At 43.6% G+C, this 16,844-nt stretch overlaps 1 protein-coding gene across 1 annotated transcript; it reads left to right on the forward strand. All coding sequences in view use genetic code 11, as the record gives it.

The window, feature by feature from the left end:
• Window positions 1-105: 105 nt before the first annotated feature.
• EGR_05672 (Splicing factor 45) lies at window positions 106-16,589 on the forward strand (the record flags this gene model as incomplete). The annotated part of the gene is made up of 15 exons (XM_024494921.1): window positions 106-195; window positions 758-853; window positions 1,383-1,478; window positions 1,833-1,973; window positions 2,044-2,430; window positions 2,499-2,627; window positions 2,671-4,210; window positions 4,550-4,760; window positions 5,813-5,998; window positions 8,740-8,971; window positions 10,953-11,287; window positions 13,222-13,459; window positions 14,515-14,707; window positions 15,498-15,603; window positions 16,352-16,589. 15 exons carry the CDS (start codon window positions 106-108, stop codon window positions 16,587-16,589), a joined length of 4,218 nt encoding a protein of 1,405 aa, XP_024350718.1.
• Window positions 16,590-16,844: the final 255 nt, after the last annotated feature.

Raw genomic sequence — 16,844 nt, forward strand, 5'->3', positions numbered from 1 at the left:
TTGTGGGGGGTGCTGGCATGGTCTGGGGGCTAAGCCACCTGGCAGGGGTGCAATGGTGGAGCCTCTAAGTGGCCCGTTACCGGCATGAGAATTAAACAAATAAACATGCTACATAGCCACTTCTCCTTTGAGTGTCGTTTTCGGTGTCTCCCTCGGTCACCCTCCCGCGTGGGCCATCACAAAGTAGCCGGTGCTGTAAGAGCCAACCGCACTAGTCATAGAATTTTCATGCAACTGGCTGCAACTTTACTGATCCCTCTCAGCAATTTCACTGGATCTGGACTTTCGTCCTTTGCGGGGATTGTATTGGGGAGACGAGGGAATGGGTTGCCTATCAAGCATAAATGGATAACGCTGTAGCATACCGAGACCTCCTTGAAGGCGAAGGAAGATATAATGCTCGGACATGACCCAGAGGTCAGGCCGCCCGGAGGAGGTGCAATGGCGGAGCCCCTAAGTGTCCCGTCACCAAAGCCAGGGCTTAAACAATTACCTAACGTATTACACCGCCCAAGCAGGTGTCTGTGCGCCATCGAGGTGTAAACGTTTTCCATAATTTGAAAGAAAGGGATTATTTTGTCTCATAAGTTCTCAGTTCATACTAAACAGTCGAACAATCAAATAACCACTTCGCATCCATTTTAAGTTGAAGTTGCTTGAAATATTTGGTAGGAGTTGTTCTCACTGCCACATCTCTTGACTGTATCCTTCAACCGCGACACATCGAATATCTGAGGTTGTTTTTATTGCCTTTTAGCTTTTTGGGTCCTTGGATAAAATCTACAAGAGTAGTATCGCTATAAATACCCTAATATTTGATATGTCGCCGTTTAGGAGTCTGGAGTATTTGGAAGTGAGTTATCTCTTTTTTCACTATTGTCTCTTCATAAAGGTGGTGTTGTTGTTAGCGTTGCATTTGCTAATTTGTTTACCAGAAAACTGATAGAGCTTATGAATAGGCTTCTGGATTCAGTGGAAATATTTTTTTACGCTAATCAGATTCGAAACCTTAAATGATAACTGAAATTAAAGGAGATTAAGATGGATCTTTTAAGAAGAAGGTGGACGGTACAAAACGGGCATCGTTCACATCACTTACAGACCTTAACTTTTTATCATTGCCCTAATCAAGCCCTGATGATATGAATGTTTCACGAGTTTTATCCTCCAGCACAGTGCATAAAGCAGTATTAAAAATAGATGAGCTTATCTTCTTTCGGGTTACTACCATCAGGACCGTTTAGAGGCGTTTCTTCAATTGTCATTGTCTTTAATCACTTTGCGCCATCTCTCTAACAGAAATGAATTGACCTTTGCCCTGGGCTTTTTATCCTTCAAAGCATTTTCTTCTGCTTATTTACGATTTCTTTCGTGATATCTAGTTGAACAACGTGGATCTTGGTTGTATGCGTGGCTTTGAGCACATAAAAGCCACAGTTATTCAGTTGGTTGTTCATCACAGCCTTAAAAATCTCAAGGTGAGTGAGCAGTCACACCTTCCTTCTTCAACAAAGTAGTCCGCTCTATTGGTGTAATGAATTGTTCCGCTACTCATGTGTGGGAGTATTTTACTTAATGTGATCAAGCATGGAAATTGTACCTTTTTGTTGATGCTTCTTACCAAGGTCGTTACTTTGTTACTAGTACTCTCCCATAAACAGCTTCATCATCGCGAGTAACCCGATTAGTAGCTCCAGGCAGCCTCTTTCTATCAGCCCCATAGCACTTTACAAAATTTTGGATATGCCCGATTAGGAGGATACGAACGAATTAATTTCTGACGCCCGATTCAATATTGCTAATTTTTTTGTGTTTAATGCTTTCTTTTGTAGAATCTTATGTTGGGTGACCTTTTTGCCGCGGGGGGTGGAAACTGGGTTTATGGAGAGAATCCAGTGCCAACTCTACCCTGGGATCAGATCAAAATTGCCGACTTCTCTAATAACTTCCTTCACCTTCTCGACCAAACTATTGTTAGTTTTCACACCCCTTTAATGAAAACATTTCCATTTCAACATTGTCACTAAGTTCCACCCCTTACAGGCCCTCCTACCAAATGTTGAGATTCTCGATCTCTCAAACAACCTTCTCACTGAACTTGCGCCTCTTTCATCGCTGTCACGTCTGCGAGTGCTCTATCTATCTGACAACCAGCTCTACATCGGTGAGGAGACAAATCCTTTCCCTGCCGAGGTTTGCGAGGATGAGGTGGATATTCTAGAGGCTCTGGTGCTCGCCTCCTCCGCGGGTACCATCGACTCTGCCACGGAGCGACGCAGACCTCTCCAGACGCCGCTGAAGCCCCTTCGTGAACGCGTCGGTGAGATTCAAGTTCTCATGCTCGCCAGAAATGGCCTTCGTTCGGCGGCTCTCGTAGAAGGTCTTTTTAGCCTTCAGCATCTAGATCTTTCTGACAACAAGATTGAGTCGGTAAGCGAGGTCATGCACACCCTACTTATTTGTTTATTAGTAGAGTGTTATTTATATTCTTTTCGCAGTTTGAGGAGCTGGTCTACTTGGGTGAACTACCACATTTGAATTCGCTGGAGCTGTCGGGAAATCCGATTTGTGATGATCCCTACTACCGACGAAATGTGCTGAATGTTCTGGGTCCGAGGTTCCCATTGGTAGGTATCCTTTCTGCAAAAAAGCTAATTCTGATGCCTTTAGATTGTCCTAGATGGAAAAAGGGTGACCGCGAAAGAGTATGAGAATGTTCGGCTTCATCAGGCTCTCATGAAGGGTGGTGTCGTCTCCCAAGCATCTCCATCGAATGGCTTAAGGTCAGGAGCTCCACCACTATCATCTACGGGTTCATCTAACCAGATATCGGATCAACGAGACTACATAAATGATCAAGTCCACATTAGTGAAAAAAGCGAACCCGCTTTCACGCAAGCTCCTAAGAACAAATTGGAACTGTCACCCGAAGAAAATATCGGCTTGGCTAAGAGCAAGACTTTCATGTCCAGCTCCCCTGGATCGAACGTGCCGGTGGCTGAAATCGACTATTTTCGCGGTGTATCTGAAGTGGTTACAGGATCGCCCTCAAAGCCTTCCGAAATTGATTTATACGTACAAGAAAGTGATATTTTACATCAGCCTTCACAGCTATTGGAGCACTCGTCTTCCGAAACTCTTCAAAAGACGGCTGTCTCAGTAACTGAAAATTTTCCCGATCATCATGAACGCAAATCTATAGTTTCGATAAAAGGCCACGCTGATACAAGTGAGTCTCGACCGGACGCACAAAAAAACTATTTCTCGGCTGATCAGTCGCCTGGGAAACAAGTCAAGATGGACAGTCAAAGAACAGAAGACACAAAAGATACTTCGAATGAAGATGCGCTGGATTCCTCAGACATTCATCAGACGCCTCCTAGTGTTGATGACGCTGCTTCTTCGAAAAATGTTGTCATTGAGGGTGTAATGGCCGAGCCTTTGCAATCCAAGGGAGCCGATATTTCTAGAAGCACTTGCGAAGAGGATACTTCAAGCCTTTACCAAATTACTTCAGCTGAATCAGAAGTGTTCGCGAGCGACTCAGCTAATGTAATTGGGTTACACTCGAGCACTCAGCAAGATCATTTCTCAGCTGAACAGCATAATGAAGATGAATCACTATTGCAAAGTGAATCTAGTAATTGTGCGACTGAATGTGTTAAATCTGTTTCGAACGTAAACGTGGCTGACTCATCAAACATTCATCAAACTGAATCGAAACTGTTGACAAATGAACCCAATGGATTAGCCTTAGACACCCAACAAACTGGCCTCTCTATTGAGCGACCATCTGAAAAACTTGACACGACGATATCATTATCACTAGAAGAACAAGGTAAATCGAGTAATCATGTGACAGGGGATACAAATACTCCAGATTCGGTGGGTGCTAATCCAATGCGTTCGAATATTTGTGACTCCAATAGTGAACATTCTTCCGAAGAAAGATATGGAGATAAGGAATCTGAGTCTTTACCACCCATGGAACGGTCTTCTGTTGACAAACCAGACCAAGGGACTAATTTTCCTAATTGTGACTCCGGGAAGGCATCTCCTAATCTTCATCTTCCACCTTCAACTGAACATTTGCCGTCAGTAACTGAATTTATGACTAGTGATGATCCTTCCAAGTTACTAGCGGATTCGCAAAAATCATCGAGTGAGAAATTGGGCTCCGATCTCGACTCCCCTCCAGGACCTAAGGGGGGTGCTTTATCGTCATCACAATAACGGGTCCCAGTTTCGGGAGAGATTATTTTCCAAAAGCGATATTTATTGACTGGTGAACTATCATTATTTGCTTCCGATTTCGCTTCCTGACTTCCTCATCCACTCTGAATGGTTATTTTCCTTTCTGTCGTAGTGTTACACTCACTTCACACATCCTGATTGATTGTATTTTTATATTTCTAACTCCTCTTTACATCTTTTAATGAAAAGAATTGCCGGGAGTGCCTTTTTTTGCGACTGACTGGCTACTAATGCTTTATCGACTTGTCTGCTCGATAATATATTTTCGTTGTTGTTTGTTCTCCTCTTATTTTAGTTATGACCTCTAGTCTGTACGATGGTCTGGACGATGTGGAATTGAGCAAGGGAAGCGGTGCCGGTGGTGGTGGTAGTAGCGGTGGAAGTGGATGGGTTCTTGGAGGCACTGCAGGTGCTTCTTCTGGCTCTACAACGACAACAACCACTGGAATCGGTCGTCTTGTTGCAGCTGCCTCAGGCAACACCACCGCCCCGGGTGGTTATTCAGGGTGAGTTACTCCTTTGAGTCTTTTTTTAGCTGTAACAGGGGCTTCATGTGCCTCCGGTGATTCTCCGTTTTTTTCCGTCTTTTTAAGTTAAAAAGCAGTATCTTTTGCAGCTTGAGTTCTTTCTTTTACTCCGATTTCACCTACTGAAGGCCTCTGCCACATGAACAAGCACACCATCTGCCAATATGATCCTGTTGAGCAAACACCCAGTTAATATCTTTGTTGGTATTTTTTTCTAATCGCATATAGCCGTCCGGTTCTCTCATGCAGGGATTAGGGGATGTTTTATTGACTGATCCCACGAATTACCTCGGTTTCGGTAGAATGATCGCTTCCCCATAGTTCTCCGTTTCTTTTACTCCACCCATGGAATCCCGTATAGGGGTTTCTTTCTTTCATGCCTTGTCATTCCTGGCGCATGTAGAAGTTGGTTTGCTTTCTACTGCAGGCATTAGCTCAATCTCACGAATCTTCATTTTTAAGAATTACGGTGGTCTTATCTGCTTTTCGGAGGCATATTTTGCAACCTCTAAGACAGCCTTAAACAACTTTTATAACATTAGATTTTTAGAATGGTTTTATCTCTCCAAAGCAAATTTTGTACGTGTGTTTGGCATTCACCATGATTATTGCCCGAAACGTCACTTCATTTTACTCGTCACAATAGGTTTGAAGCAGTGTTTTACTGAACCGTAAATAAATTGCAATGTTTCGATTTTTTTCCTCAAATTTACATTATAACGCTTACAAGTTGCAATATTATTAGACCAGTTGAACATGCTCAGATTTTCTGTCGCCTTATATCTTTTGGGATACAACATTTGAGCTCAATCGTTCATTTCTCCAATAGCTTATTTCCTTGCCTTTAAAACTCAATGAGTCTCTTTGCTTGCCTGGTATTTTGTGCATTTTGTTTCAATTTAATGCACTTGATGTATGCCACTACAGATAAACGCTTTCGCCAACTCGATTTTACCCTCCTCCAGTTATTTTAATGCATCTTGAGTCTTAATTCTCGCCTTTTCATGTTCTCTTTTCCCCATTACTCGTAGAATGCAGCTAATGCAATCTCACATGGCGGCAAAGCGCGCTCAGGGTCGGCGTGGCGGCGGTGGTGGCGGCGGCAGCAGTGACTACGCCTCCCGATCCGCTGTAGCTCCAGTTGTCGATCTGCATCGTCGAGGCGCTGGTGGGGGTGGGGGCGGTGGTAGTGGCACTAACGCCGAGGGCTCCTATCGGTTAGTTGCCCCAATTCTTCTTTCTATAGCTCACGCTAAACGACGCCTATTCTGCCCTTCAAATCCTGTTTTTCTGTGGGATTTACTCTGTCCTATCACAACACTTTTAAGCGCCATTCACCTCTCCAAATGATAACCGTCGTTTATTCAATTTGCGGAGCTCCTTAAACCGATCGAGTGCATTTGGAGGCGTTCCTGCAGAAGTAGAATTTTAATTTCCTGTCAGTGGAAGCGACTTTAGCGAGGACGCATGAAAAGGCTGGAGGACTATTAACTTGAGTAAGAGGAACACTACTTCACACCACTGACATCGTAGCCAGACTACTGGAGACTGAAAAGCGCTCTTATCGTACTGCTGCAATGTTCTCTCTCTGTGGTTACTTTTCTGGTTTTTAAGTAAATTTGAAATCCATCGCTAAGGTGGTACAAAGATGATACAGTCTGTTGACACCCCAGCGTAATTGCTCTTTATTTCATCAGTGGTGGTGCATCGTGCCCTCCGTTAGGGGAACTACCTTGGGAGAGGATTCATTTGGGCGGCCCTCTTGACCGGATGGAATTTTACAGGGAGTACACCTTTTTTGTTGGAATATTTGTCTAAGGGGGACCCGGCAGTCACTGTTTCCAGACCATTGTCACGAATTACTGTTCATAGTGGTATTTTGAGCAGTTCTTGAAGAAGTTACCAAAGGATTTTTCTACTGGATCTCTACGCCATTTGTCCTCCTTCCGCGAAATTTCGGCATAGTACCTGGCTTCTACTACTTTGTTGCAGCGGTGTACGAGATCAAGAATACTTTCAATGTTAATGCCCATAAGGGCCATGGGGCTATTGGTACGACTGCAATATCAGCGAGGTTGATAGTCTTTGCAATGTCAGTGCTATTCTACTGCGCTGTTTGATTTGTCGATTTTCAACTTGTCATGCTCTCCATATGAGATTGTGTAAGTTTCTTAAAACCGCTCCTATATAGCTTCTTTATGTGCGATCAAGTATATCAAGAGAGCCTCCTACATCTGCGTTTCCATCTTCTCGTAGAAACTTTTGGTTTCCAACATGGTTTGATTTGGATTTTTGCCGTGTAAATATCTTTTCGGGAGGAAATTCACTGGCTTGACTTTCGTCAACCACGTGGTGCATTTGATTCGTATCTGTAAAAAAGAATGCTAGGAGCTGTAACGGCCTTATTTGTGGTCAATCAATCTCCGAATAGTGCAGATCCGGCCATACCTATACTGGCACCGTCTTGATTAGGGTGTCGGTTACACTGCTGTGGCTGTCACCTATAAACACTGATATTTTTAGCTATTAGCTAGCCAATTCAAGCTTGCAATTGTGCTTCCAGCCGGTGCAGTGTAGTTTGAAAATTTGCCCTCATCTCTGGCAATTCTTTGTCTTTCTCGTCATTCACCTCAGCCCCCTCGCTTCATTCAGCAGATGCCATTTCCTTCCATTGCTTTTTTGTCAAGAAGCGACTCCTTTGTTCCTCCTGTGGTGGCTATCAAAACGACCCCAAATCAACAATGTTTCTTTTTTGGAGAAAGTGGTGCTTTTCTAGCATGATTTTATTTGTGAACTCAAATGCTTTCTTTAATGCCGTAATGACGACACCCCACGGCGTGGTGCCAAGTAATTTAAAATTGTTTTCTTTAAAATTGAAAGGTAGAATTTAGGTGGAGTCTTCAAGTTAAACCGGGCCTTTGAAGATAAATCAGTTGAAAGGATGAAAAGCTGGATTTATTTTTAAGAGGGATCCTCGCAACCTTGGTGGACTCATCTCTCTGCGTTCAATATTAATACTGGGAAGGTTGTAGCTGTTAAGGTTTTATCGGTGCGGTTGAACCGTCCTAGGACGGTCTCTTTCACTTCGTTATCGATGCTGAAACACTCACTTCCAAAGTATCCTTATCCACCCACACAGGAGGATGTACCCAGGGCTCGTCACCTGCAATGATGTGATCCAGAAAGCCCTCGTCCTCCTCATTAAAGCGGTTTTCAGTTCAATACGCCAGGCAATTATCATGTGCTGGTTAAAAGTGGGAAACTGCCTCAATATTCAGCTTGCGCTAATTTCGAAATGGTGAATGGTCGTAGCCGTTTGTGGGCACCGTTCCTACGAAAGATTCATTTCTTGTGCAGGTTCACAGAACCGATTGCTGGGGTGAAAACCACTGTCTTAGGGGCTGCCACTGACGTACAGACTTTTACGGTGGAGCGTCGCCAACAATACCATACAAACGCTCCTTGAAATCTTTTGTACAGGTAGATACCTACAGGTTTGGTTTTTTTTGCCTTTGTTGACAAGACGCCTTGGTTCTGACTGCAAAATATTGCAAGCACACACACTGCCACTGCTGCTTGTAGCCTTGATTAAGGGTGTCCGGGTCGGACCACGTAAGACCTGTGCGCTAGCTACCAGCACTGGCAATGAGGTCCAGTCACCACGTAGTACTACATGTCCTGCAGTCACGGTCCCAGTCGTTTTTACGCATGTGTGTAGAATAAAAAATTTAGATCATGTTTGGCTGTCACTTGTAACACTAATACCACGCAGTAACAGATACCAATGTTTTCAATTTGCTTAAATCACCAAGCAGGACTGGCCAAGCGTTTGATCATTTCGTATAGCTGAAATTTTATTATCTAATGGTAGCAGTTTCTGTTCGCTAAGCCTTCCTCAGCCTGAAGTAGTTCTGTCTGCGTTCTTCATCATTAACCCACTCCTTGTTACCTTTCCCAGCTTTAATCAAATGACGGGTAAGATGGAACGCGTCACCTCTGCGCCGACATCGTCGTCTTCTTCAACAAGTCGCGGTACGAGTGGATCTTCTCACTTCACCTCTTCAGTGACCTCGGGTCTGCTCTACGGTGAACCGAGCTTGTCTCTGGGCGTGGCGGATGAGTACAACCCTCTATGCCCCAACGACTATGAGGAATTGTCGAGACAGAAACGCGAAAAACGGAAAGCTGATGTGAGTTTTGCCTCTTTCTAATGCAATAGGCTTTTATCCAGTCAAGTCGACTTGAACCTCGCCTTTGGCGTTGCGGCGTTCATTTCGCCGCAGAAATTAGGGTTGGAGATGCGGTGGATTAGACGCGTGGAATTTGTTCCTCTGTTTCATTTACCCATTAACTGTCACTTCTTTGGTGCTCGAGGAAGTTAGCAATGGTCAAAGGGGAATTGGAATTCCTCATTTAAACTTCCTGTATGTGTCATAATTTCTCAAAAATTTTTCACTTAATGAACTTTTATTTTTTTGTAAAAAGGGTTTGAGTTTCTGTTTGGAAGATCGAAGGTTCTCTCGTTTAAGTCTGTTTTCCTTCATAAAAGCAGATATCGTTGCCTATGGACTTGCACACCTATCCGCCATTGGATTTAACTAGGAGAGGTTAAATCATCTTAAGTTATTGCTTTGCAGGCTACTTAACTTGGAGGCGGTCATTAATCATGCATGAGTTACTTCTAACATTCTAAGTAGGTTAGATTTGTTGGTCTGTAAAATCAACCAATCGGCGCTACAGTTCGGTGCTACCAATTGCCTTATCAATCACTCAAAATCAACTCCTGTTCTACTTGTAAAGTACACTGAACTCTTAGCTCTCTGTAGGAAGTAATGCTCGCTGAAAACTTAGAACCGCTTTGCGTGCTCGATGATTTGGCCTTCGGGTTGAATTTAATTATTAACACCAGCAATTTTATGATTGCAATAAATCGTCTCCTCAAAATTTAGTCGTTCAACCGTCGTGTTGGCAGTTTTTTCCTCTTCAAAAAAGTGAATATGTCCTGCGGGGAAAAGGAAAAGATGGGGGTGTCTTTTTAGACCAGTGATTTCACACACACACACACCTCGGGTAGCAGATTTGAATCCTTTTAGCCCGATTTGGATATGTCAAGTTGGCTTTCTGGTCTGTGTGGGACGAAAAGCTTTCTACGCAAATGCGATTGAGCTTCCTTCTATCCTGCGAAGTAGTGCGTAACAGCCGCAGTGTGGATAATTCCTCCCGTCTAAAGGGAGAGAGGAAGGAGATAACTAGCACAAGCCTGCTGCTTCTACCAGTAACCTTTTCATGAAGGCACCTTTTTGACAACGCCAAGCTATCCTGCGCATAGTTAATCTCAAGTGTTGTTGGTGTTTTTTTACCATAAAATCGTTTACTGGAAAAATCGCATACATTTGCGCTTATGATGTAGATATAGTTAAATTTTGCCACATTCAACATCCAAACTACAGTGTGTAGTCCTAGTATGGAAACTTTTCTACTTTGGGTCCAAAATTTATCTATCAGAGAAACACTTAATATTTCCTCTCTTTCTAGAAATAAAAATGAGATCCACTTTTTGCCCGTCTTTGTATTTTGAAACATATTTCATCCTTGTGAAAGCCTTTCAGCTCTGGGAAAAAGACAACAATTTGACGTAAATTCTTATCGAAGGCATCGAAAGTGATACCTAGCATCAAACTTCATGGAAAGATCTTTGCTGCTCCCCGAAAAGAAGCTAGACCCTTGGATTAGCCAGGGTTCGTGCTTCTCAACTGCCGGGTTTGAAATTTTCGTGAACTAGTTTGCACTTTAGGCCCTTTGAAGAATTACCCCTGCAATGGGCGACATACTTTACTCGGCAAACAGGAACAAGCAATCATTTTTTATTTCGTCAAACTAAAAATCTCGGACGTGGTTTAAACTTAGCACACCCCTTTATGTTCTGTAAATTTTCTTTAGATCAGTATTCAACTTGAGCGTGTTACAAAATTTTCAAAATCCCCTAACAGATTTTGTGGCTTCATTAACCTGGGTTCTAATAGGGATTCTTTCTCTTGTGTTGACGAAGTCCGTATAATCTGGTCAATGCAGGCTTAATTAATGTGGGCTTGTACTAGATCAAATTTGAGAACTTTGTAACAGTGGAACTGGGTCAAATGGTTTTGCGCTTCCTCTTTTTCGATCTCCCAGGATCGGACGCGTGACTCGCATGGTGGGGATGGATTTAGTCGCCGACCAAACCTCTCGGGCAGTGATAGTGGTAATAGTTCGGACAACTCGGGGGATGATCGCGACGATCGCGGCCGTCGAGTTCGCTCGCATCACCGACGAAGACCCCCTCCGCCTCCGCCAGCTAGTCGGGCCGCTATCGCTCCACCCAGCAGTCTCCTCGAGGATGTTGTCGTCACTCCCGGCTCTGACTCGGCTGCCACTACTACTGCCGGAAACACTGCCGCTACCGTCGATACTGATGCAGACGAATTTGGTGACTCCATCGCTCAGGCTACTTCTGGTAATTATGGCATGTGAGTTACCTCTGTTACACTAATCGGGTGTGTGCGTGGGTTTTTATTTCCAGTCCGTTCTCCGACTTCACTGTGGACGATTTCTGTGCACATATTGACGTGTCCACTGGTTGAGTCACTAGAAGGCGTAGCGTGGACCGATGACACACGAAGTGGAATTTTCACAGTGTGGGTTTTACTTCAAACTTCCGTTTACTCCTCTCTCCTCCCTCCTTCCTTGAAACGGGACTTACTAACTCCAGTTTGCCGTGAATCTTAGACCAACTCACCCACTCTCGCTCTCGAGTGCATGTCGCAGCTGCGTGACAGCTCCCTTTGACGGTCATCTTTTCAATGTTTTAAAGCGTGTTTGACACATCCATACCTGGGCAAGATAGCTGGGCACGTTTCTACCTACTGAGTGGTCAAAACTCGACATTCAGTTAAATTGAAAAGGACCCTTTTTCATGAGTTTTGATCCCACTATGACAATCCTGATTTATTGCTCACACGGGGCCAGGGTTGTTCTTCTTTTGTCTGACCTTTTAAGTCTCGCGAAATGCCAATTTAAATAACATTCAAGCTTGCTCGTGCAAAACAGAGAATTTTATTTTCTAATAATCAACATTTTATCATACTTTTTTGAAATAATCCTCCGATGCTGGGGCCTGTAAAAGTGCAAAATCTTTTTTCTTCACCTTTTTTATCTCCGATCAGGGAGTTGAAATTACACTTAATCTGAACGGTATAGCCCGATAAATAATTTGAAGTTTATTTTCGTTACTCTAACTTCCTTGTGGTTGCTTCATTTTAAACGCTCCCTTTTTTCCGTGCATTTTGAACCAAATTGGAAAATTAAACGACGCCCATAGGGCTTGGATATTTTGACACTGTTCTTCGCAGATTATCCAAATCACTTTTAAACAAGCGATGAGAAGAGCGCATTTGTTTACCTGGTGTATTATTCCCGAGCACTTTTGTCTTTGTACTTTTTTTGGCCTCTCATTTGCTTACCTATAGTAGTTGGCGAGAAGAAGGTCCTGTCGTATCTTCTCCAGCCATTTTGCTCATTTTCATCCGCAGCTTAGATCGGTCTTGGTGTTCTGAAGGGATCAGCGACTATTTTGGTTATGCTTACTTCTCCCTAATGTGGGGCGTGTGCACTCATATCCCATCACAATAAGTCTGGCCGAACCATGCTTGCTCTTTTTCATGTTTGCTGTTTCCGAGATTCTCATATTCCTATTCTTTGTATCAGTAAGAGGGTTCCTTAATCCTATTATGGTTACTTAGCCAATGCTCCTAGTGCTTATAAAACATTTAAGTTTAATGGAGGCGACTCCATTGTTTAGCGGTACAAACCGCTTGCTTCATTATGCGCGTCAGTAGTTGCAAAGCGCGATGCTATTTCAGCTCCAAGTGAGAAATACGACTTTCCTATCTGAATAGAAAGCATCCAAGAAACTGTTCCACTAATCCTTAATCTGCGCACTTCTTTTGTGTCTTTTTTTCCAGCTTATTGCGACGAAAATGGGAATAACTCGTCACACACTGCTCGCCCTCCATATTTTACTGCTAGATAATAAATTAAATTTTTGGTTTATGGCTTGCCCTTTTAATGACAGGCATAATTGAAATTCACAGCACATTCTTCAACTGTGTGCTTATGCATCGGGGAGGCTTGTGTTTGATTTACGCACAGTAAAAATGAAAAACAAAACTACTCACCAACACCACTTCCCTGGTTTTGTTATTATCTGTCACAGGTGTCTAGCAACCGCACAAAAAACCATTTTTATATGTTGGTGCATTTTTTATTCACAAAAAAATCGGATTTACAAACCACAAAAAGGTACTTGTTGCAGCTTTTACTAAAGTTGTAAATGCAGTGAAATAAAGGAAATATGCTTGCTTGTTTGAGTGACCCTCCCAACCTCTTTCCTTTGGCTTTCAAGCAACGTTGTGGCGGCCAAAATGATGGCTCGAATGGGCTACCGTCAAGGTCAGGGCCTGGGCAAGGAGGGTCAAGGGATGTCATCAGCTCTGGTTGTTGAGAAGACCAGTCGCCGGGGTGGCAAGATCATCCACGAGAGGGACCTTCAACGCAGTCAGGAAGCAGAGATGCTATCGTCTGTTGGTGGAGTGGGCGCGGAACAACAGCAAATGCCAACAATGCCACTCGACGCTACTGAGGTATGATCCTATTATTTTAAACGAAAAATGTATCTGCTTTTATACTCCACTTTGTGATTGCTTTGATATCGAAACACTCTAAAGATGTTATCGAGCCTACGGGTCTAGAAATGACTACAATTAAATGGAGAAGATCTAGATTTTTGTAGCTTGGGTGAGATGAGCTGAGCCTTTGGACCGTTAACTTATACGATTGAAATTATAGCATATGTGCTTTTTCAGACAACTCCGCTGAGATTCCTTGTCTAAGTTATTAGGACGTGATTTGTGAATTGCTGACCATCTGAACAGTAAACCATCCACTCTGCCTCAAGGCTTTAAAGGTCTCTGTTTGGCGGGCGCACGAAAGTGCAGTTTGTGGAGCCTCTCACCGCGGCAGCTAAGATAGCATGCCCTCTCTAGCTCATCATTGCTTTAATTAAACTTCTCATGTCCTCCTCGTCACCTCATCGGCGCATTCCACGGTCTTGCAGTAGAGTCGGTGTGCCCCTTAATTTCTTTAGAGGTGACTAGGGTGCCAGGATAAGACAAATTCTGCTTTTCGCCGACTTCTCACTATAAGAGCACATTTTCTGTGGATGACTAGAATCACAGAGCCAAAAGTGTAAATGCTTTAACTGTCGGCAGGAATTTACGGTCTTGAGTCCTACAATAATGATCTGTAATTAAGTGAGATCGTCTTAAAAAGAGGGAAAAGCCTAGAACAAATGCATACAAAGTTGGCATGACATTATTGCAGTTGGGATTATTGTTGAAATCGAAAGTCCTCTCACGGCGGTGGAGTTTTATATGCAGTCTTCTTTCCCGTTTCGCAACTGTTTTCAATCTCACATACCGCCGTACTGACTCAAGTAGAAAGGTGATCATGGGGTATACCGGGAACGCCGCAGTATGCAGCATTATGAAATATATTTGAATTGTACTTCAGCCCCCTCCTTCGCGTTTACATTAAACCACTTTTAGGCGGAAATGGACTGTATTAATATGGTCGTCGTTAATTCGTTTGTCACAAACAGTCCCGGCTTAGCTCAGCGTTCATTCGACTCCCATTATAGGTAGTGTTGCTGCAGAATATGTGCGGTGGACCAAGCGAAGTGGACGACGATTTGGAGCCTGAAACGGCAGAGGAGTGCGCCAAATACGGGCCCGTTGTTACCTGCATGATCTACCAAATGCCTGATGCCGGTGATGGACCCGAAGCTGTTCGCATTTTCGTCGAATTTGAGAACACTGAAGCTGCTGCGAGAGGTACTGCAACTATTCCTACTTATCATTTCTCTTCTTCAGCAAAAGATGATAGGGCTCTGGTCTCATTTGATTCTGCTTTCCTGATTCCGTTGGTCCATTTTGTGCACTTTATAGCGATAGACACCATTTAAGGTTTTGGTTTTATTACATGGTTTTTTTTATTTAGGGGATTGTCCCCTGTGTGCTGGTTGGTTTGATAGCATCGAATGGATGAAATCTTACTCATCAATCAGATTTGCCTAGATTGGCAGCAGAGAGGCGTGTTTTCGTTTGATCCACAGCCTTACAGAGAGAGAGCGAGAAATTCAGAGGGGATGGCGAAGACTTAACCGAGTCCAAATCGTACTTTTGCATAGATTGCTCACCTGGTTAGCACTCCTATCCTAAAAAGCAGGAAGGGGGCAGTGAACTTGCGTGCAGCACCTTCTATTGACCCCTTCTCCCCACTTGTGACCAGCTCAAATCCGGTGTTTTCGAGCGCCTTGGCTATCATTAGTCGTGTACCATAATCGAAGTGTCTGAGCGGTCGCTGCGGCCCTTCAATGACTATGTCCACACACAGACTTCCACCCTTTACTCGTTTTTTCTTTGGCCCCCGGGGTATGCCCCTGAATCAGGCGCCTTCATCTGAAATGCCAACTTGGCTCAAGTAATAATGCATGCGACCAACTGTGGCGAAGATAATTTGTTTATTCTTATGCCAAGTGCATGTTTTGTACGTCTAATGCGAGTTCATTTCTCGTATTTGTTGCGTTAATCTGTAAAAACCCACTTCATCTTTCCTTCATAGCCGTCTACAATTTGAACGGGCGATTTTTCGATGGCCGTGTTGTTCAAGCAGGATTTTATGACGCGGAGCGATTTAGAAGTTTGGAATTCTCCGATCCGCCTCTCTCGTAGCATCCCTAACAGCGCCTGTCCAACTGAACTCTCGCTGTCCCTACTTTGTGTGTGTGTTACTTGATCGGTGTACAGAATGCTTTGCTATACACGTCTTCAATTTATTTATTTGTGCTGGGCACAACAGGGTCATGTGCGGCTCCATTTTTAGCCTTCACGTGTGCGCCATTTTGTGGGTAAAATGTGGATCCAACGGGAGTGCGATCAGTATCTATGCTACTGTCCCGTCTTTGATGTTATATTATTATGAATGATGTTTAAATGGAGGCATTTGTTATGGTTTTACGGAAGTGTAAAGAAAAAGGAAACTTGGAGGAACTTTTACAAAAATGGAGTTTTGTTGCTGTGGTGATGTGTACTTCACAGTTAGTTCAAGGTGGGATGTGATCTTGCATCGGTGGAGTTTGTCACGGTCTGCTTGGTGTTCCTGCGCCGAGGTGGTTTGGAGCTAAATGTGGTTTAGCTGCGAAAGTCGGAAAGCCGCAGCAACAAATGTTAGTAACGACTTCTTCCCCATGGGATATTTCATGGCAGAAAAATCAATAGGAAATTCAGCGACCTGATCCGGTTGAAAAGTAACTCAACTTGGAGCAACGCTTATTGGGTGTATTTTGTGGTACTTTCCGAATCATCGTATTCTATGGTACCATCTTATGCGAATCCTTAGTGCAGGATAATTAGTGAAGATCCAGTATGTCTTTAGTTACAAACATATTCGTTTACAGATAAATTTTTGAATTCTAGACCCAAACAACGCAGACTCGTCATCCCTTATTTCGATCTCACCTTTACTCTCCCAACTATCTGCTGTTCCGCATGTGATTGTCTAATGGTGCTGCCGGAAAAGGCGATGATTACCTCAAGCTTAGGAAAATATCGCCAAGCGAATATGGAGAATGAGGGCGAGGGTGAGGGAGAAGCAGAGGTAATGTTCACCTCCTCCTCCTCCATTCCTCCCGCACTTACTTCTTCCCCGTTCTGAAACTCAAGTTTTCTCATGAGTGAGTCCTGTCAAAAGTGGTGTGGGGACTTGTGTTGCCTCATGAGAATAAGGCAACCGTGGTTGTTTGATCTTTAACAAATGGAAAAGTGAACTACTCACTAAATGATGCATCCGTCTGCGGTCCGTCGCACGCACACCAAAATGGAGCACAGCCTACAGGAAGTGAAGAGATGAGTGCCTTGGAAGTGCGAGTGGGTAGTGTATAATGTGTAGTGGGAAGTTGGGCAATGAGTG

The sequence above is a fragment of the Echinococcus granulosus genome (genome assembly GCF_000524195.1).
Source record: "Echinococcus granulosus chromosome Unknown EG_S00043, whole genome shotgun sequence".
NCBI lineage: Eukaryota > Metazoa > Platyhelminthes > Cestoda > Cyclophyllidea > Taeniidae > Echinococcus > Echinococcus granulosus.